At 38.3% G+C, this 22,602-nt stretch overlaps 2 gene segments (V, D, J or C); both read right to left on the bottom strand.

Moving 5' to 3' along the window:
* Window positions 1–2,541: 2,541 nt before the first annotated feature.
* Window positions 2,542–13,282, bottom strand: LOC103150035 (T-cell receptor beta chain C region-like). The segment is given in 7 exon segments: window positions 2,542–3,079; window positions 3,160–3,266; window positions 3,380–3,412; window positions 3,496–3,852; window positions 7,098–7,144; window positions 12,762–13,077; window positions 13,175–13,282. Coding segments are annotated over 7 exon segments (924 nt in total).
* Window positions 13,283–20,577: 7,295 nt separating this feature from the next.
* LOC107838339 (immunoglobulin iota chain-like) lies at window positions 20,578–21,128 on the bottom strand. The segment is given in 2 exon segments: window positions 20,578–20,917; window positions 21,035–21,128. Coding segments are annotated over 2 exon segments (375 nt in total).
* Window positions 21,129–22,602: the final 1,474 nt, after the last annotated feature.

Genomic DNA, 22,602 nt, shown 5'->3' with positions numbered 1-22,602 from the left:
TTAGCGCCGTGTTCTGGCCTGATGATGCCAAAGTGTTAACAAACGTCCTGCTGCTTTGTTATTTATGTTTGTTATATTTATTAAATTGAATATAATTTCAAGTTTTTATGTATATTTTTTTGTCTTGTCTAGATTGACGTTTGAATATAAAAACACAGTATTTTAATGAATTAAATATTTCTGTACATTTAATGTTAGCTTTGAGACAAAGTCTTGCAAGTCAGATTTGACAAAAAAACCCCCAAAAACAAACAGTCCCTGCAAATAGTGTCTAAAAATGTTTATTTTTTAGAATTTTTGTTTGTATTTTTTCTGTTTGTTCTGTGTAACAGAATATGGGTCGCTAGTTTCTCTAAAAACTCGCTTTATTTAGCCTAGTTAATCACCAACGTTTCTTCCAAAGAAAGTGATGAATCATTAGTTATTATTGGTTGTTGCACATGAGGTTTTAAGTAAATCAATAAATTAAAGTCATCTTGCTCTATAGAGTTTAAACCGAGTCGTAGAATCAACATTTAAACAGATATAAGGCTCGTGGTTTGAAGGCTTGTGCTCTATATTCCCAGGTGTCGTATTTCTGTTGCTGTACAGATGTTTTCTGTTTTTCCTGACATGTTTTAAAGAAAAACGGCTGAAGAAAGCTAAGAGTTTTCTTTAGATATTTAAATTCATGTTAAATGCTATGAAGTTACAAAAATAATTTACCGTTTGGGGTAAATTATGCAGGGAATCTCTCTGTTATTTCATAGTTTACATAGAAATCCCATGGAAACAATTAATTTAAACACTTGGATATGATAAAGCTTTTGATTCCTGACAGTTTTCCTTTTTTTTTTTTTTTTGTCACACCTAATTTCTTTTAGAAATGTAACGAGATACGCGGTTTTTAAACGTTTTAAGACCTTTTCTCAAACGTCTTGGAGATCATAAACATCCTGTTGCCCAGTTTCTTTGGCTGACCTCATTCTGGGAGTCAGCTGGACTCTGCTCTGACCTCCTGTTGACCTGTTGACCTGCTCCTGGGGTCATTCTGATTGGGTGACCACTGCTGGTTGTTTTGTGACCTTTTCCACACTGACCTATTGCTGTTATTTTATGTTTTTATTATTAATTTTTCCCCTTAGAATATTTTTAAGGTTGCTGAGCCTACTAGAACGTTTTCTGTTTAAATGATTTCTTTAGTCTGAATGTCTGGTAGAAATCAGACTTTAGGTTTTGATCGAAGTGAATCAAAATGTCCTTAATCAGCTGATTCATGTTTTAACAGGAGCCGTTATATTTCCACATAGACCCAGGTTAGTTAAACATTTCATATTGAATATGATGATCTGAAACAATGAAGGTGCAAAAAAACACAATCTTACCAAATATTTTTGTCCAGTTTCCAGTGCAAATATCTTTGCACTTGAAATAAGACAAAACCAACTTACAAGTAACTTTTCAGCAAGTAGTTTGTTTTAAGTCAATAATTTCTTAATACCAATGAAACAGTATTTCACTTAAAACAGTTTCCCTTGTTATAAGTGAAATAATCTGCCAATCTGAACTACTATGTTTTTTCATCAATATTAAAGAATTATTGACTTAAAACAAGCTACTGTATCTGGCTGAAAAGTTACTTGTAAATTAGTTTTGTCTTATTTCAAGTGAACCTACTTGGTACAGATTTAGTTTTTTGTAGTGTGTGACAGAGAAGCAGAAACAGAAAAAAATATTTTTCACACAACTGAACTCATTTAATTTGATCTCTGCAACAAATCTACACCCATCTCATTTTTCTACAAAATAAAACAAAACAAAACAAATTCTTTCAGCTCCAGGTCACAGCAAACAGCTGCTGTTTGTCGTTTTTCACATATTGACAGGTTCAGTTTTTAGCTTCAGTTGACACAGAAACTGAGTGTTTACCAGCTGTGTGTGTGTTTGTGCGCGCGCGTGTGTGTGTATATGTGGAGGTGTTTTTGCACAGATGCAGGTGCGATCGTAGAGCCGGATGCGGCGGTAAAGGTTGAAGGTCGTTTCTCAGCAGAGAGACGGCGCTGCAGGCCGCCATGCGACCGCATCCTGCCGCGCTCTGCTTCCCCGCAGCGGCTCTGACCTGCTTCTCTGCTCAACGTCGACTTCCTGTTCTCGCGCTCTTCCTCTCCTGCTAAAAATGCTTGAACTGCATCTTGGCGAAACCGAGAGTCTTGATCTGAAACTGAGATGTTTCACGTAGATGTAGAAAGAAAATGAGCTGGCTTCTCAGAAGGCAACTAAAAATATCTGACAGCATCTCTGGAAAAAGTGATGAAGGAGGAAAACGACGGTTACTGTCAGTATGAAGTTTAAATTTTTCTGCTTCCACATCTGATTAAAAACACTCAATTGTGTAATTTTCTGGTTTTAATACATATGAAAAAACAAGTTGACAGTCAGATGAAAACTTTTGAATCATTTCCCAAACAAAGTGCAGAAAAAAATGAACAGCCATGACGTCAGGCATAATTTAAAACACTTTTATTGAAGATCATATGAAGAAAAACAAACACACATTTATTTAGAAAGTATCTGGAAAAATACAATAATACACTGCAAAAATACAAAATCATAATTTTAGGTCTAGTATCTAGTGCAATTATCTAAACCGCCCCCCCCCAAAAAAAACTTGAAATAAAACAAAACTAATTTAAAAGTGACTTTTCAGCAAGATATAGAAGCTTGTTCTAAGTCTTAATATTGGTGAAGTTCTAGTTCCATTGGCAGATTATTTTTACATGGAGAAAATGTCTCGTTATAAATTAATCTGTTAATGGAACTAGTTTATCCTCGGTAAAGGTTTATTGATTTAAAACAAACTCGTATGTTGCTGAAAAGTCACTTGTAAGTTACTTTTGTCTCTCTTCAAGATATTTTCACTAGATACTAGACCAAAACCACTTGGTGAGAGTTTGAGTTTTATCGTTTCTGTAAAATAACATGAAATCTCCAAAGATTATCTTGTCTGTGCAGAATAACAGCAGATCAGATTTATTATGTACAAGGAGGAAGATTGAAAGCTTCAGCTCCTCTCTCACTTGGTCTGCTTTCCACGTTTTCCCTGAAAAAGACATTTAAAAAAAAATCCCTCAGCATCAGAAGCTCAACTATCAGAACCAACATGGATGTTTCTGGACCGACCTGAAGCTTCCAGACCAGAAGGCAGACCAAGGCGGCGTAGAGGCAGCTCTTCAGGATCAGGACGGTGTAGGAAATTTTGGCGTTCTGGGTGATCTTTATGTAGCTCTCTGTAGGAAGTTCAGATGTTTACAGTGTAAACAATAAGAAGACTTTCTCAAAGCCAACAACCTGCTGCCAACTACGTTTTCTGTGCTTTTAAGAGTGAAATGTTGCAGTTTACCTCGAGTCATGCCTGGGTTATCTATGCCTTTTGCTGGAGGAATAAAGAGAAGGGACATCATTAGGAGTATAGCTACAAGGAGCAGTTTAGGATATTTGTTTGGTAAATGAACGTACTTGTAAAAGTTTTATTCTCTTTGATGTTATTGGTCCCATTAAAGAAGCTGACAGTGCACGTAAAATTAATGTTTGGCTTAACCCAATCCTTAATGGGTACCATCAGCCTGCTGGTGATTTTGTAATTTTTTCCATCCTTCTTGGCGGCGGCGGTGGCGGCGGCGTCAGTGGACACTTGGAATTCATCATCTGTTATGTTCTGGAAATTGTGCGTCCAGGACACGCTGACATGATCGGGGTAGAAATCAGAGGCCACACAGACCAGGGTCTTCTTCTTCTTCCCTTTCTTGTCTTTGCATTCTTTTTTTGAAGGTTCTAGAATTTTCACAGTCGGGGGCTTGACTTTAATATCTGGATCTGAAAGAAGAGATAAAAACAATTCATTCAGTCAAAACTCCTTCACCCGAATCTGAACATCTGGACACGTGAATGTATGGAAGTATATGTATTTCTTTGGTGTTATCGATTTTAAATGTTAATAAACCTTCAAGAATATAGTTTATAACATGTTGGCTATCATGTGCTGATCATAGACCCAACGAGGGAGTCCCACCAAGAAGTTCTTGTTCCTAAGAAAATGCTAAATTTCGACCGTCTCCTCTGGCCTTGTGTGTTTAGAACGAGTGTGAAAAGTTGCAAAAAGTTTGGACCAAAAAAAAAGAAAAGTCATCAGTCAAATTAGCATAGTCCCAAAATACATGAATGTGAAAAGATGTTTCAGATTATTTAATTTTAAGAAATACTTCTTGAATGGAGGGAAAGCTGTAATATTTGGACAGTTTAACAGGTTTTATTATTACATTGTGGTAAAACCGGCCCTTTGAGGACATTTATGGATTTGATGGCGGCTGAAATGAAAATGAGTTTGATACGTTCCTGCTTTACATGATTATTAAGTGTGACTTAACCAAACATGTTTTACTTTAATTATCGGGTTTTTCTTCACTAGTTTAAATCAACCTCATTTGCCAACAGTACGACATAAATAGACTTTTACACTGAGGCTGAAAACAAAGACCGTCTTTTCTAGTAGTTACATTTATTCTGCAATTATCCTACTAAATATAACATCAATTAACAAGCAGCAAACCCAAGTAAAAACATTCTAAACTCATATTGGTTTTTACATTCTGGCGTTCTGATCTGAAACTTGACGATAATTATGAACGTTTGGTCAGTGTTGCCAATATAATTCCTGAATTTTACTTTGACTTTCAACGTTTATGTCTATTCTAAATCTTGAAAGAAAACATAAAATATATTTTAGAAACAAAAAAAATCTTACGAAGTATTTTTGGTCTAGTTTCTAGTGCAAACATCTTAGTAGACTTGAGATAAGACAAAACTAGCTTACAAGTAACTTTTCAGCAAGATATAGAAGTTTGTTGCAAGTTAAAATTCCTTAATATTGATGAAAAAGTTCTAGTTTCATTGGCAGATTATTTAACTTGGTATAAGTGAAATTGGCTGCTAGTGAAACAAGCAGGTTTTCCATCAATATTAACGTAAAGCAAGCTCTTATATCTTACTGTAAAGTGACTCTTTAGTCAGTGCACCAGAACTTTTCACCATGTTGGACCAAAACTACTTGGCAAGGTTTTGTTTTTTTTTCAGTGTAAAGTTAAAAAGTGAGAATGTTTGGATGTGCAGAGATAAAAGTAAGCAAGTTGGCTTCCTCTACATTCTTCAGTAGAAAAATCCCAGAATTATGACATTGTTATTTTACACAGTCAGCACATTAAATCAATGGTTACATCAATTTAATTATATATCTCAGAAGCTCTTACCCAGGACTGTCAGCTTGGTTCCTTCTCCAAACTCAGCAGGGTATGAGCTCGAGCACAACGCTCAGCCGCAACAACAAAACCCGACTCAGATCTACCAGGTCTACAGTTCTCTATAACTTAATGTTTCAACAACACAATTCCTTTATTTTAGCTGGTTAGTTATCTACTATACAGATTATAGTCACTAAAAGTTGAAAACATATGCTTTTTAGTTTCTCAACTTTCCAAATCTTTAAAGTTCTCAACCAACTTTATTTCCTCAGATCAGATATTAGCTGATCTACATTCTAACAAATTACTTGACCTCAAAGCAGTAAACCTTGCAGTTTTTTTAATAAGTACATTTTTTAAAGAAATAAGTTGTTGATTTTCTTTGTTTTCTTACCTAAAACTGTGAGTTTGGTGCCTCTGCCAAAGTAAGCAGGTTCGTACTGGTTCACACTGACAGACAGCTGCAGAAAAAGCTGCTGCTATTGAAAACTAGAGGCTGCTTTTTACATTAGAAAATTATTGGCAAAGGAGACAGACTGCTGGCTATTTTGGAGAAAAAACACAACTCCAATAATGACAGATTTTTTTCCCGTTTTGCAGTCTTACCTAAAACGGTGAGTTTAGTTCCAGCTCCAAAATAAGCAGGATTGAAGTCGTTCACACTGATAAACAGCTGCAGGAAAAGCTGCTGGAAGCTGCTGCTGTCTTTAACGTCTTTTACACATGAACTAAACGACTTCTGTAGCAAAACTAAACCAAAAACTAATTCTTTCACCAACTCCTGTTAGTTTTTATTCTTTTTTGTTTTTTACATCTACACTAGAGCCGAAGATTGAATTCGTTTTTACGTTTATATATATATATTTATAACTTCCAAACCAATTTTCCATTACATCTGATCTTCTAGGTTGATTTATTGTGAATATTTTTTGTGTTTCTTACCTAAAACGGTGAGTTTAGTTCCAGCTCCAAAGTAAGCTTCAGACTGGGAGTCACAGTGTTTAACCGCGGTGATGAGAACCGACTGACGGGGTAATAATCTGGGCTTTGAGCCAAACATTTAATAGCTCCTCAACTTTGACTGCAGGACATTTGACATAATGTCTTTTACACTTCAGAAAAAGCTCAGTTGATGCTTCATATATCCTAAATGATGTCGGAGCTCTTTCCAGCTTCTATTTTAGTTTTTTCTTACCTAAAACGGTGAGTTTAGTTCCAGCTCCAAAGTAAGCTTCATTGCCAAAGGAGCACAGAGACTCTGGACTGCGACACAAACTCTCTGCTGCTCAGCTAGCTACAAAACCTTCCCAACTTCTCCTGTGACCTTTAAGACTTTTTCAGTCACAATCTCAATGTTTTTTGAATTTTTGCCAACACTTTTGGCCAAGTTATTTGCCCTGGCGAAGCATCCTAACAACTTTCTTACTATTTTTTGAGGGTCTTTTAGCACCAATCCAGCTGTAAATCATGTCGTATTACTTAATAATTTAGATTTTGAAACATTTCTTACCTAAAACGGTGAGTTTAGTTCCAGCTCCAAAATAAGCTTCGCTGCCCAAGGAGCACAGAGACTCCAGACTGCGACACAAACTCTGCTGCTCAGCTAGTTACAAAACCTTCCCAACTTCTCCTGTGACCTTAAAGACTTTTTCAGTCACAATCTCAATGTTTTTTGAATTTTTGCCAACACTTTTAGGCCAAGTTATTTGCCCTGGCGAAGCATCCTAATAACTTTCATACTATTTTTTGGGGGTCTTGTAGCATCAGTCCTGCTGTAAATCATGTCATATTATTTAATAATCAATATTTTGAAACGTTTCTTACCTAAAACAGTCAGTTTGGTTCCTCCACCAAAGTAAGCTTCAGACGTACTGACCACAGTGAGCAGGATCAGTGCTCACAACCTGCTTTCCTCTGCTCTCATGTCATCTAAATTCTCACCAAGTTAAATTTTCCTTTTAAAACTAGCAAATGTTACATAACAAAACCTCACAAAACCTCAGAAATGTCCCTTCTTGAGTCATGAAATGAGCTTCTTTCTGATACAGTTCAGGTTAATTGGTTAAAGTCTGAGCCATTTTTGTCATTCTTGCTGTTTTTGAGTCAATTTCTTACCTAAAACCGTTAACTTTGTCCCCGCTCCGAAGTAAGCTTCAGCTCCACCACCAGAGTCACAGTGAGACCCATCAGTGCCCAAAACAACCTCAGCTTCTTCTTTCCTTTTGCTGCATTACTTTTTTAGTTATTTTTTGGTGTTTTTTCTGTCTTAGACTGCTCTTTGTGTTGCCACGATGCAAACATTTGACTTTTTTTTTTTTTAAACTTGTATTTAATTTCAAATAAAGCTAAACATTTTTTCAGTTTAGTAAAACTGCTTTAGCTGCTTTCACAGGGATCAGATTTCACAGTTTTACTCACCTAAAACAGTCAGTTTTGTTCCCTGGCCGAAGTAAGCTTCATAGTTGGCACAGCGGTTAAAGTTCAGAGCAAAAAGTTGGAGCTCAGGCAGCGAGCAGCTCAACTTTCACTGGAAATCTTTCTGTATTTGCTCTTATTTTTAAAGGTTTTATAAAAACATGTCTGAATAACATTTATATTTTCATATCTCTTACCTAAAACTGTTAACTTTGTTCCTCCTCCGAAGTAAGCTTCATAAGCACCAGTGGCACAGTGAACAGATTCAATGTGTAAAACACTCCAACATGCAGCTTTATATTTCATATCCTTGTCCTATTATTAGTCGATTTTCCTCAGAAATAGTTAAAAGGTTGCAGATTTTAGCCTGAGGATCTAAAACCATTCCCCGATACATCAGTTTGGCCCTCAAATTTACTTTGTTTAAACCTTTACTCACCCAGAACAGTCAGCTTTGTTCCCTGGCCGAAATAAGCTTCTCTGTTATCACAGAGCTTCAGCTTCATATCAAAAAGTACCGAGCTGGACTCTGACTAGAAAGACCTGCTTACTTGCTGCTTGTTCAAGCACCTTTACGGCTTAAAATTTGGTTCATTTTTGCAAACTGTACTCACCTAAAACTGTTAGTTTTGTTCCTTTTCCAAAGTAAGCTTCGTTGAGGTTGTCACAGTGCAGCAATACTCAACAAATACCTCTTTAACCGTAATATTTATGTTCAAATGACTTTAACACAACATCAACCTCAAGGCTTGATTAAGTGTAATCTGTTAGATTTCAGTATTGAAGCGAAATATTTACCTAAAACTGTGAGTTTGGTTCCTTTTCCAAAGTAAGCAGGATCTCCGTAGTTCACAGTGATTTGACTTCAGCCCAATAAGCCAAAACGTTTGACTTCACCAAATTTTACTTTATTTTAAGAATTATTTTAGTTTAAATCTGATCAGATGAACTGGATGTGTGAAGAGTTAAACTTACCTAAAACTGTGAGTTTGGTTCCTTGACCAAAGTAAGCTTCAGCATTGTCACAGTGCAGTGATACTGAACATGAACCTGTTTTTCTATCAGAATTAACTTTACAAAGACTCGTCTGTCTGTACAGAGGTCCTAATCAAAGTATTATGCATTAAAACTCTGTAATAAAGTGAATATTTACCTAAAACTGTCAGTTTGGTTCCTTGTCCAAAGTAAGCAGGTTGAGTGTAGGTCACAGTGATTCAACTTCAGGTTAATACAGCCAAACTTTTAAACTCTAAAGAACTTTTCTTTACTCTCATCTGACCTTTGCATTAATTTTAAATCTGATCTAAACCTGGACATGTGAGAATCCAACTTACCTAAAACTGTGAGTTTGGTTCCTTTTCCAAAGTAAGCAGGATTTCCGTAGTTCACAGTGTTTTGAGTTTGACTCAATATGTCAAAACGTTTAAGCTCAACAACTTTTTTATTTTACTTCAGTTTAAGAATTACTTGAGCTTAAATCTGATCTAAACCTGAACATGTGTGAAATCCAACTTACCTAAAACTGTGAGTTTGGTTCCTTTTCCAAAGTAAGCTTCGTTTCCAGTGTCACACTGAATCTCTCCTGGACCAAAAAGTCCCCAAACTTTCCATAATCTTCTCCCTCAGACCGGCTGTAATAACCCAGATCATCAGGAAGGTTAAACCTGCAGGATGAGCTTCATAACGTTTAAAGAAGTTGTGATTTCTGACCCTGAGGAACACATGACCTGATGGCTCCATGTATAAACTCAAACATGTGTTAATAAAAGCTGTTTCTGGTTCATTTTCTACATATTAAAGTGTTTCTTAAAGCCTGGCTGAGCCTCCACTCTGCCCACCTCCACCTGCTTCCTGCTGCTGCTCTCTGTGCTGCACTCAGCCGTCCACATGATGGATGTTAATGCGAGGAGGTTTTTGTACGGCGGCTCTATAGGATTGTATCACCGTGGCCCCCTGTCCCCACGGTGGAAAAGCATCACACAAAAACCTGCTGCCTCCGTCTCTCCCCGCTCCCCGCCCCCCCCAGCCAGCCTCTCCGTATCTCAGCCTCCATCTGAGTCTCTGTGGGAGCAGCTGTGGAGGTCGGGCCGACTTGACGCTGGAGCAGCTCCAAGCTGCCTGCTGCTATTTCTGGGTCGGCTAAGAAAAGAAGGCAGAGCAGAGGACAGGAAGCTGCTGGCTGCTTTTGTTTGTTTGGAGGTGTAAACAGGAAGTGACACGTCAGCTGGTCATGGCTCTGCAGCCAATCAGTCAGCAGAGAGAACATCAACTGATGTGTGTTTTTGAGTTTAAGGTTGTTGGATTATCAAAGGATAAAGTTGGCAATGACACAGAAACGATGTTTTCAGAGGCTGAATGAAACTTTTTCAAAGTTAACATTAGGTCTTCTATATGAGGCTTTCTGTAGCGTTGCATGTCTACAGAAGTTTTGTCCGTCCTTCTTTGCAAAATAGCTCAAACTCGGTCCGAGTTTGAGCCCACTCCCAGTCAAAAGCTCTGAGCTTTAACTGGGCCAATCAGACACAAGAATATGCAACATAAACATGTTTGTAGTTCTTCCTGTACTAGAGGGTAAAAGTTTTGCAGCCTCCACAACATTTCCTACCAGGACTGAATTCATAAACTTCTCCTCAAGTTCTGTGTCAAAGTAAACCACTGATCCAACAAACTGAACATGTGAGAAGTTCAACTTACCTGAAACTGTGGACTTTGTTCCTTTTCTAAAGTACGCTTGACTTGCATTTGGTAAAGTATCATCTTTATTTATAACTGATTTTCTGAAGCCTCCAACATTCGTCACAGATTGTTGTGCAGTGCCACATGTAACATTTTGTATGAATGATTTGAAGTAAAATTTTAGTCTCTTAAGACCAAGGCATATCCTTCCTTTATTTGTCCTCCATGATACACAACTTGTGGCAAAATGAATACAAAACTTTGTTTGTGTTTATTTTATTACCATTTTTCTGTAAAGACCTTATTTGTAGAGTGGATGGTTGTCATAGCAACAGATTATCTCATCTGAGCTGTGGATACGTTTTTACTGAAGGTTGAAGTTCTTAAAATTTGTTCATTGTTACTTTGTGGCCATAATTTTATTTTAAGATTAGTTGTCATGATGGAATCCATTTTTCTGGATATTTTGAAAATCGAACTCATTGTATAATAGTTGGAAGTTAAAGTTGTATTTTTCACACATGGCCAGTAGAGGTCAGTATAAGATGAGAATTGTAATTGAAATTTCCTCATCTCAATGGGAATACAGGATTAAGGAAAAACAAGAGGCAGACATGAGGAGCGATTCAGGATCATATTACAGAGTAGGAAAACTGAACTCTGCTGCCAGCTGCTCCCTGATCAGTTTGTGGCTTCGAGTAAATAAGACAGAAGGAGGTTTGATCCTGTGATCCCAGAGATGTAGAGAACTTTTCAAAAGTGCAGGAACATGAGTTGACTGGGAAAGGTTTGTGGTGAAGGATCACATCATATAATAGCTCAACACATGTAGATAAATTACCTGAAATGCAGTTTTTTGAAAACTCATCTACAGATTATTAGGCTTCAAAACCGAATTAATATGTTTTCTTGTTTTATTAAATCCTACTGCAAGGTGTCCAAAGGTTTTGGCCTATTAGGGCCAAAAATGTCAAATTGAGAGGAGAGCCACATTTATTGCTTAAGACAATTGTTGTTATTATGCATTAAATTAATAAATAGACAACTTAAATACATTTAATAATCTATATAGACAATATTTTAATAAAGTGGCTTTTTTTGTAGAAAATGAATCTGTAAATCATTGATTTAAAAAAAATATGAGCAGGATCTTTGACATTTGTTTTAAATGCTGTTTTTATTTTTTCGACTTTTATAATTAAACAAAAATACTTCGTCTTGTACCTAAATAAATATGTTTTAAGAAGATTTGATATGTAAAAAAATCAGGAATTAATCATGAATTCACGACATGAATTTGGACGTCCTAGTCCTATAGTTTTGTAATTACTCTCATTTCCTGGAATACTTTGACTTGTTCGCTGTGATTGGCTCTTTTTCATCTAAGGCAGGGGTGCCCAAGTCCAGTCCTCTAGAGCTGCCATCTTGCAACTTTCAGATGCATCCCTGCTTTAACACACCTGAATCAAATGACTGGCTCGTTATCAGGCCTCTGTAGAGCTGATCCCGGTCTGTTGGAGTAAGGATACTTCTAAAACTTGCAGGATGGTAGCTCTCGAGGACTGGACTTGGGCACCCCTGATCTAAGGACTATGCTGCTTGGATGAAAGCTGTCACTTCCATTGTAGTTGCTTTCTAGTTGGTAACGTACTTTGCGTATGAAAGACAAGTAAAATTTCACACCTTTTGGGCCTTCTTGGTGTTCCATATGTAATGAGGAGGAACATCGGAGTTTAGGTGTGAAGGCGCGCACACACACACACTTGTAGGGTTTATTCTACGCATGCATAATGGCGGATAACTTTGTGCTGCTTAACTTGTTCATTTTAAAAGTTTCTGATGAGGTATGTGTACGATGAGCGTTTCCTTCATAGGAGATGGAGCCGGGTTACCTGAGGTGGAAGCAAAGCCTTCGATGACACGCTACAGTCACAGTGTCATCTAGTGGCCTGGCGTGACAACTACAGCTGACTCAGCGTTACGCCATTACTGTTTAAATATGAAACGTTTCCTTACAGGCAGGTTCCAGGCAGCAGTCTTGTGTGAATATAACCATAGATGTGAATTTAGCGATCCAGTAAAAGATATAATTACTCAACACCACAAACTGTCTGTTTATAAAGATATATTCGCTCACATCAGTTTCGGCGCACACTCATACCGCTGACAAAAAGGAAAGCAGGTTTTGAGCAAAACTTTATGAAAAGTGAGGATGTTAACCATCCCACCACAAAAGAGTGCAACACCCATACATAATCCTGAGTTTCTAAAAGTTTACTTTGTTTCAAAACGTACCTCGTGTCACAGTCTCATATTGAAGTTTTTCAGTGTTTCCCTCCCTAGTCTTGTTTCCTCCTCCTGAGGTTGTTGTTAGGCGGCTCAGGCAGCCTGAAGCACTGTGCTAGACTGGAAGCGCAGTAGTACACAGCAGAGTCTGCAGCCTCAGGAGAGTGGATCTGCAGGGAGGTTCTGAGCACTTCTGGACGGGTCAAGGTGTATTTGGTCTTGCTGAAAGGAGCTTCAATGGCCGCGGCGTCTTTACCTACTGAATAAGCAACCAGCTCCATTTTCCCACTGTCTGCCGGGTGTCTGTACCAGAACATGTAGTAATTCTGATTATTGTCCTGGTCGCACCAGAGGGTGACGCTCTGATCGCCGACTTTGACGAACACGGATGGAAGCTGCTGGAAGTTCACAGCAGAAAGTGAGAAGCCTAGAAAACAAAGCAAAAAACACGATAAAGTGTTATTTTTTTAAATAATAAAAAAAAAAGCAAATATGGTTCCTTCCTCCTAGAGTGGTTTTCTTACCAGGCAACAATAAAACTGCAATCAAAACCAAATTCATTTCTGGACTAAATTTGCTGGTTTAACTTGTGAAACAAAAAGGTGACAGAAGATGATCTGACCCTCCTCCTTCTTACAGATCTGAATGAGTTTCTCTCTGTAGCTGCTGTCTCCTAGAGGCCGTCTTAAAGAGACAGTGCTGAGATTTTTGAAGTGAGGTTCTGTTAAAAAGTCAGACAAAATGAAAGCTGTGCAGCGCCAATAAAAAGTGTTCACCCCCTTTTTGTTTCTTTTAGAAATCAATAATCATCAAATACCTTTTTTTTTACAAAGATGTTACAATATGACTTTAATGTAAAATTAAAATTGATCTCTACAAATTAAAACATTTAACATAAAATAAATAACTGCAAAAAATATCAACAGACCTAATTGAACAGAGGTCCAATTTGTGCTACTAGTTTTGCATTTCCTTGTTATATTTAACTCAGGTTCACTTTTTTCCACTATTTGTTACATTTTCCTTTTTTATTTTGCTACTGTTGCAGATGGCATTAAAATTTTTATCAGTACACACAACACTGTAAAACACTGCATTGGTGTTAAATGTTCATTAGAATTTAAAGTTTATTGATCTTTGAGAAAGTTTTCTTGTGTTATTATTCCATTACCATCATATTACTTGAAAATGGTTTGAGAAGAACAATATTTTTTTTATCACAATAACCTCAGAGACAAAAGCAAAACTGGTCATGACAGGAAGCCTATATGTACATAATTTTTATCTGCAAGAATATATACCGTTAATTTTTTTTTCTTTAATTACAGATGATTCAACTTTTTTTGTGAACTTCAGCCACAAAAATAATTAAAAATCTATATTTGGGATTAAAATGGCTTGTTCTGTTAAAGATGTTTATTTTCAAACTGGATCTTTTGAAGTAAACAGAACCTTGTAAATTTCTTCCAAAGAGCCATAAGACTCATCAATACTGCAAGACTATAGGAGACTGATGGGAGCTGAATAATTTGGTATTTAAGTCCGTTTCCATGGGAATAGCTTTCCTCAACAGGTCTTTGTATTGCTATTGGCTATCAAACGGCACTGTTTAATCTGAGGTGGAACCAAAGCAGAACATAGACGAGTTTGAGTTGATAACAATATTGGTTAAATTTACTGTGCTTAGTATTTGGCTGTTTTTATGGGAATGTTGATCTCTCAGATCAATTTAAGTAATTTTGATCATATTTCACATTTTATTGTCATGTAGCGCGGAGCTCTGGTCCGGATCTTGACTTGGTCTCGGGTTCGGTGGTCTTGACTACATCACTGTCGTGAGAATTGCACAGATTTTTCCAAACTAGGACTACTCTCATTTTAATAAGGATGTATCACAACTCTGCCCCCAAAAGACTTATTCTTTTATAACAATAAAAAGCCTTCTTCCTGTTTATATAAATATCTAAAGTTTGTGTGGAACTGCAGTTCAACTTCCATTCATTTAAAATTTATAATTTTTATGACACTTTCTCTGATAGTCAGACAAGCCACGGCTCCTTCCTGCCTGCGTACCACAGTCGGCCTCGTTATTTGTATGACTGTCTGATCTGCACGCATCACTGTGACTAGCGGCACAGTAGTAGGTGCTGCTGTCATTCGGAAACAACTTTGGGATTTGAAGACAGAACAGATTTCGCGACGGTTCGATCCAAGACCGGTAACGTCCAACAGTTTCTTCGTATTCTTTGAGGAGGAACTCCATTTGGGCCCCGTGGCTCCTCTGCCGGTACCAGAGCATGGTTTGGCTGCCCATGCTGTAGCCTGTTCCCAACCTGCACTCAAACGTCACATTGTCTCCGGGGGAAGAAATTTGATGTTGAGACTGAAGAACTACAATAGAGAAACCTGCAGGATGTGAAAAGTAAAGTTTCAGATTGTTTTATTCACAGACAAACCAACGTAAACAAACTCTTAAGCAAAATAAATGATCGGATCTCAGCTATTCTTGCCGTGTGCACATTTTTCAGAAATCTACCTGAGTGCGTCAAAAGTGACAGATAAAAGACGGTCACAAACATGTCGGCGATGATCTGGCTTCAGTTGAATGGAGGAGGCGATGAAACAATGTCTCTTAAGACAAACAAACCAGGAAGTCACATGATCACCTGTCACTACAGGATGTGAAATATTCATTCACAAAATCTCCAATTACATGAAACCTCATGTATTAAACTCACATGCTGTGAAGATGTTTTTTTTTTTGTTTTGTTTTTTACATGGTGACTATAAAGCTTTGGAACAGTTTGATCAGACAGCTGCAGGTGATGCAGAACGCTGCTGTTTGGGATCTCTCTAAAACCAGGAAGATGGAGCACATCAGCCCAGTTCTACTGACCGTACTCTGGCTCCCTGCAGACTGTAAGACCTTCCAGACCTCTCAGGTCTTCTGGTTCTGCTCTGCTCTGCTTTCCCAGAACCAGAACCTTTAGCTTCCATGCACCACAAATCTGGACCAAACATGTGGAAAACCGGAAAACAGCCAAAACACTGAGTTCCTTTAAATAAAGGCTAAAAACTGTCAGCGCTGCCTTTGATTAGCATTAACTGAAACATTGATCAATGTATTTGATGTGTATTGGCGCAATGATGTGGATGATTGCATTTGTCAAAATTTAAGGTTTATTGCTCGTTTCATAATTGAATGTTTGATATGAAGCACTTTGAACTGCGTTGTTGCTGAAATGTGCTGAACTCGTCATCTTGTCTTGACAGCGATGGCTGCTGGGCTCTGTCTAGATCCAGAGAGGAGATAACTTGAGGCCGTAGGTTGGAGGTTTTTGTTCAGGGCTGTTGGATGTTTGGCGCAGTGTGCTTCCCTTGCAGCACAGAAGTAAGTTGCCGTGTGTTCGGCTTTCAGACCGACGATGGAAAGAGAGAGGTTCTTCTCGGCTGCCGCTAAATCTCCACCTAACCTAAAATGTTTCCTGAACTTTTCCTCCACGCTGTCGTTGCTGATCTGTCCGTATCCATATCCGATGAGGTTCAGAGCCTGGTCTCCAGGAGTCTTCTGGTACCAGAGTATCACTCTATATGATGACTGCTTGTGTGAGCAGAAAAGCTGAACATCGTCACTGGTGTTACCTACGATATTCGAAGGAAACTGGTGGATGTCAATCCCCAGAGAAAAACCTGCAAAAACGGGGGGGGGAAAAAAACTGTTGGAACAGGTAAATAAACGCATGTAGCCAAACAAATGATTGAAATTACCTGTAAGGCAACAGAAAATTAAAATGGCAATCATTTCGTTACTTTGATGGAGATTTTGTTGAAGTGATGATGATGAAGGCGATGAGTATGGTGAACTAAAAAAAACAAGCAGAAGAATGAGGAAATGATATCGGTCACGTGGTAAAAGGCGAGCAGCTGCTTCTTGACGTTCACCACCTCCTATCAGCAGCAAAGAAATATAACCATCAGGTCATATGAGGCTTTTTGGTTCATTAAGCTTCTTAAAAGATGGAAGATAACATGACCTCTCAGTTTATCTTTACTGACGATTGTTTTCATCCAATGACCTACAAAAAACCTTACAATAAGAAAACTAGAAACTTATTGACTTATTGATATGTACTTCAGGGAAATTATTTGTTTTTATAATAATAATGAGCAATGATTATTAAACATGTCATCCCTAAATTCTAAAGTTTCTGCTTCCAGAAAATCCAGAGAAGTGAAGGCCATCAAGCATCGGCAAGCAATAAAATGACAAAAAGAACTTATGAATAAATAAATTAATGAAAGAATTTAATTTAAAAATACATTTTGACAGACAGATGTAGAGACATACTAGCTAGCTAGGCTAGCAGTCTATCTATAGATAATTAGCTAGATAGTTAGAGAATTATACATAGTAAGATGGTTAGATAATTAGCTAGCTAACTAGACAGATAATTAACTAGCTAGCTATTTTCTCTCTAGGTAGATATTTAACTAGTTAGCTGTCTAGATTGACAGAGATGGAAAACTTTGCTTCTCTGATAAAAGTAACAGATGTTTGTGACAGGGTTGTAAAACTTTCAGTAGAGCTATGCACAAGATAAAAATCTTGTGCATAGAGGGTCATTGAAATCCCTCTGCTGTTGAGTGCTGTAATTGCACTGTGATCTTATTTTTTGGGATGTATAATTTTTTTTGTATAGCTTTCCAGGCTAGTGAGACTGAGTAATATGCACACAATGACAAAAGTTTGTAAATTCATCCACTTCTTTATTATTAATATTCTATTATTATTATTATTATTATTATTAATAATAATTTTTTTTTTTTACTGGATTCATAGAATGAGATGGTGAAGATGTGCCTTTGCTGCTAGGATGGAAGCTTTCATAAAACTTTGTAAATGAAAATTACTTAAGGTCCTCTGCCTGGTTGTCTTCCTGATTATTTAAATAGAACCAAATACTAAAAAGAACAAAACGATGTCTTAGAAAACACCCTCATGCACATATCGACCACAAACAGGCTGCATGGAAGACTGGAAACCACGGATGATAAAACCATTGAACAGTTTTTGTAACGTTCAAAGGTGTTTTTTTGTCGTTGTGCTTTACTTGCTGCACAGAAATAGAAAGCACTGTGCTTCTCCTCTGCAGCACTGATTGTCAGGGAGGCGTTTTTCAATGTGTTCACACTCAGATCTCCAGAAATGTTGAAGTCCTTCTTATACGTCTCCTCCATGGTGGCGTCTTTGTAGCTCAGATACCCCAGCAGGTTCATGGCTGTCTCTCCAGCTGGGCGCTGATACCAGAGCGTCACCCTGTAGTCGGTTTTATCATAGGTGCAGAAAATCTGAACTTTATAACCAGGTTGTGTGATGAGATCAGAGGGAGACTGATTGACCTCAACACACAGACTGACACCTAAAAGTTAGAGACAATGTTTAGTCATTGATTGTAAAAAGGCATGAATTGTTAAATTAACTACATTGTAATAATTTTTGTTTACCTGCAAGGTAAGAAAGGATGATGATGGGATTCATTTTACCTCTATAAGTTAAACATTTGCTAAAAATCCACCACCATAGGGCAGACAGAAAGCGTTTAGGTTTTGGCAGGTGGAGTCTAACCAGCAATGAAAGTGAATGTGCTGCTGATAGTGATGAGGATTTAACTGAACCCTGCAGAGGAAAGGGAAGTGACGAAGAAACACAAACCCTCAATGCACACAGCTGAAGTCAAAGGCTTCAGTTGAGGTTCAGCTGCTTTTCTGTTCAAAGAGTTCATATTAAGCCTTGAGTTTTGTATATATATTTTTTTTACATTTTGTCATGTTACAATGGCAAATTTCAATGTTTTAAATTGGGATTTTATGATGGAACAACAGAAAGTGATACTGAAGGATGAAAAAAAGCCACTGGACATCAAACTTAAAGGTAATCAAAAACCATGTGGCGGACAAAATGAAATATAAATGAATAAGATCTGATCAGGTGAGACCCTAACTGAACTTTTTAGATTGCAGGTACATGGATGGCAGAAAACTAACCACAGCATCACCCTGATAAAACCATCCCCATGGTAAAACATGGCAGTGGCTGCATCATGCCTTTTTTTGTCTGTGTGAACAGCTAGTGACTTTCCTGGAAGAAAACAGCTTGGAGACGTCAAAAGTCTTGAAACTAAAGCAAAGGTTCACCTTCCAATCTCGGATGTAGCCACTGAGCCATAATGAGATGATTTGGATCAAAACATGTTCAAGCGTTAGTATGAGCTAGTCAAAGTCCTGACCTAAGATGAGCTGAGATTTGAACAACCTTGGAGCTGATGTGTAAAGAAGAAACAAGTGAAGTCTCTATATGTGTAAAGCTTGTCACTGTTTTTATAGCAGGCAGCATTTCTTTAATTTGTTACCTGACTACAAATGCAAGCCACACTTTTCAGATTTTATATGTAAATTTTTTAATCCATAAAAATTTTACATCTACTTTACAATTTATATCACTTAGTGTTTATTGCATCAACCCCTATTAATTAAATTAAATTAAATTCAAAAAATACTTTATTAATCCCAAGGGAAAATAAAATGTCTTAATTTATTAATCAAATTATTTTACAATTAATTTAAAATAAAATTAAAATAAAAATTTAAAATTAAGGTTTCCTACAGCGATGGGTCACAATGTGGATGTGATAAAACTGAAGATGAAAACATTTATGACCTCCTCCTGTGTAAATCTTTGGGCTTAGTGGGTAACATGGCTCCCTGTCCAGGGTGGGTTTCTACAGAGGGGCGCCAAAATCACCATAAACTAAAATCTGCTAACAATGCAGTACTGAATAAGACTGACTGGTCAACACCTATACATGCATCAACCACAATAAAGCAGCAGGGTAGCTAGCAGAGCGGATTAACCAGCTGCTATCAGATTATCAATCGTTTGTCCATTTGCTCTTTAAAGAGAAAATTTGCAAAACCATAAGCCAGGGGTCCCCAAACTTTTTCCTGTGAGGGCCACATAACTTTTCCCTTTTTTTGGTGGGGGGCTGGAGTCAGTTTGTAACAGAAAAAGTGTGACGATTGCAGGAGTGCCTAAATGTAAAAATGTATTGTTTTCCAGAAAGCACAAATAACTCTCTCTGAGATCTTCACAGAACAAAAGTCAGGAAATAAATAACACTATTAATGAAATAAATAAAAACTAAATAACCCTCTCTGGGTTCTTCACAGAAAAAATCCAGGAAGGATTATAGTCCGTATTTTCCGAATTATGAGCCGCACCGGACTATAAGCCACAACCCCAAAGGTTTTTTTTTTTTAAAAAAGAAAACCAGTAAACATACACATATAAACCGCAGATATCTCTAAAACCTGATTCTGTTTTAATGGGCACTTTCTTCTTTTATTTCCAATTTTGACTTCCAATGATTCACTTCCTGCTAAAGAGCCCCCTGGTGGTTGAAGAAAAATCCACGTATAAGTGGCTTATAGTCCGGAAAATACGGTATATGAAAAAAAATCTGAATGCTCTCTGGTATTGTTCAGGGGGCTGGACCAAATGTGGAGGCAGGCCGGATCCGGCCCGCGGGCCGTAGTTTGGGGACCACTGGCATAAGTGAAATTGCATCTTAATAATCATCATCTGAGCAGCAGTAGGACGAACAGTTGCTATTCTGTTTGAAGTAAAAGCAATCAGATCATGTTGTAGATAACTGGAGAAATCATCCCAGCCTTTTTCACCACAAGTTTCTGTTTCTACTTGAAGTTAAATTCAAACACAAGCTGAGGTTGACGCTCCTGTGGTTCCAGGGAAACTGATCAAACTTTAGAGACGTTGAATCATAAATCATTTTTTGATTCCCAGCTCCCCCTAGTGGAGACTTTTAAAAGTGCAGACATGGGTTTCTGATTAACTCTGTTTTATTGGCAGTCGGTTTTTGTTCAGCTGTTGTATTTCCTCACATCACTGTGTTTGCTGACAGCACAGAAATAAATGCCGCTGTCATCAGGCTGCAGGTCCTTCACAGTCAGAGCTCCGGTCTCTATGGCGTCTTTGACTGCTGAGTATTTGCTCTGCAGGTTCTCTCCGTAGTCGAGCTGCCCACCGAACGCCGTGTACACAATGAGGGTCATGGTCTCCCCTGGTCGCTGTCGGTACCAGTACATCTGGGTATGAGAAACGTCTTTTTTGTGGCTGCATTTCATCTCGGTCGATTCGGACTTCAACCTCCAACTGATGGTGGGATCCTGGATGACGTCTTGGCAGTGAACTGTCGAGAAAAGAAAAAAAAAATATTTTATTTAAAATAAAATCAAGTTAATTTACAATAAATTTCTTTATTGAAAGACTAAATTCTAGAAAATCTATTCAATATTTCTAAATTTACCTTGAATTCTCAATGAAGAGAGTAGAAGTATAAGAATTTGCAACATCGTTTTAATTTTAAATATTCAGTGTTTCCTCCCGACCCCACTGAGGGACAAGGGTGAAAGAAAATGGATGGATGGATGGATGGATGGATGGATATTCAGTGTTTAGAATCTGTCGCTTTGTGGTCCAACAGAGATGTGCTGAATATTTCTGGGAGGATAAATAACGTGTCGCTTCACAGAAGCTCCTCCCCTTTTAGAAAGAAGAACGAGAGGTTGATCAAAACGAGTCGATCCTGGTGGAAATCTGTCAAAGGTTAACTGAGCAGCAAAGTAAATGTTTTACTCAAATGTTCTGTATCACAACCCATATAGTGATGTACCACAGAAAGCCTAATTATAAATTGCTTGGTTCGGCAGACGGTGAGGTTTTTGTACTGATGAGCCGTGGCTGTGCAGCACTGTGGTAACTGGCAGCACAGAAGTAAACCCCACTGCTGCTTTCATTCAGCTCCTTAATCATCAGAGTGCAGGTCTGGTCTCTGTCCGCACTCCCTTCCATCTTCACATCCACTCCAGGTTCTAGAAAGCTTTCTCCCAAAAACCGATACCCCAGCAGCTGCAGCTGTTTGTCCTCTAGTCTCTTGTACCAGAGGATTACATTGTAGTTCTGGATACTGTGGGAGCAGCTGATTCTGGCTGCTTCTCCTCGATTTTCCACAATGTTCAACGGCGTCTGGCGGACCTGATCGCCAAGAGAAGCTCCTGTAGAGGAAGACGCCCCAAATTAAGTCAGAAAATTCAACTAAAACATCAACAGTGGACCTCTGTACCGAAAGCTGTGGTCACCTGAAAACAGCACAGCGTTGAGAGCGATTATCAAGAGTTTGACTCTCATTCTGTTGGTTATTATTGTGTGATGTTCTCAGCAGCTCAACAAGTTGCTCTTCGTCTTTTCCTTTGAGGCGACAGCAAAAAAAAAAACCCTGTTAGGTGGGCGTGGTTAGACCAGACGTGAATATTATCGCATTAGTCATGACACATGGTCTCGCCTCATCAAAGGAGGTGATACAGCTGCGCGGGAGTGTGAGGAGGTTTATGCACTGAGGAGCAGAGACATGCAGCACTGTGGAAACGGGCAGCACAGAAGTAAACCGCGCTGCTGTCTGGGCTCAGTCCTGTAATGGTTATGGTGCACGTTTTGTCTTTGTTGGCGTCGCCGTCTATTGTCACGTTCAGCTCCTTGTCTGGGAATGACGCGGTTCCGTACATGTATCCCAGCAGCTGCAGCTCGCGGTCGGCCGTCTGCCTGTACCAGAGGATTTGATCGTAACTCTGAATGCCGTGGGAACAGCGGATGGCGAGTGTTTCGCCCCGGTGTTTGAAAGCGTGGTCAGGAATTTGGACAATTTTTTCACTCGGAGAGGAGCCTGTGGGAGAGCCGACGAAAAACGAGAAATGACTGGGAAGCATGAGTTCAAACCAAAGGAAATTTTACGTTATTTCGAGAAAAAAAAAGAAAAAAAAGTCAAAATTCATCCTCAAAATCAGCAGTTTACCTGAAACCAGTAGGGCCTGCAGGCTT

Source organism: Poecilia formosa, unplaced genomic scaffold (genome assembly GCF_000485575.1).
Source record: "Poecilia formosa unplaced genomic scaffold, Poecilia_formosa-5.1.2 Scaffold241, whole genome shotgun sequence".
NCBI lineage: Eukaryota > Metazoa > Chordata > Actinopteri > Cyprinodontiformes > Poeciliidae > Poecilia > Poecilia formosa.
This window is presented reverse-complemented; position numbering and strand designations above follow the sequence as displayed.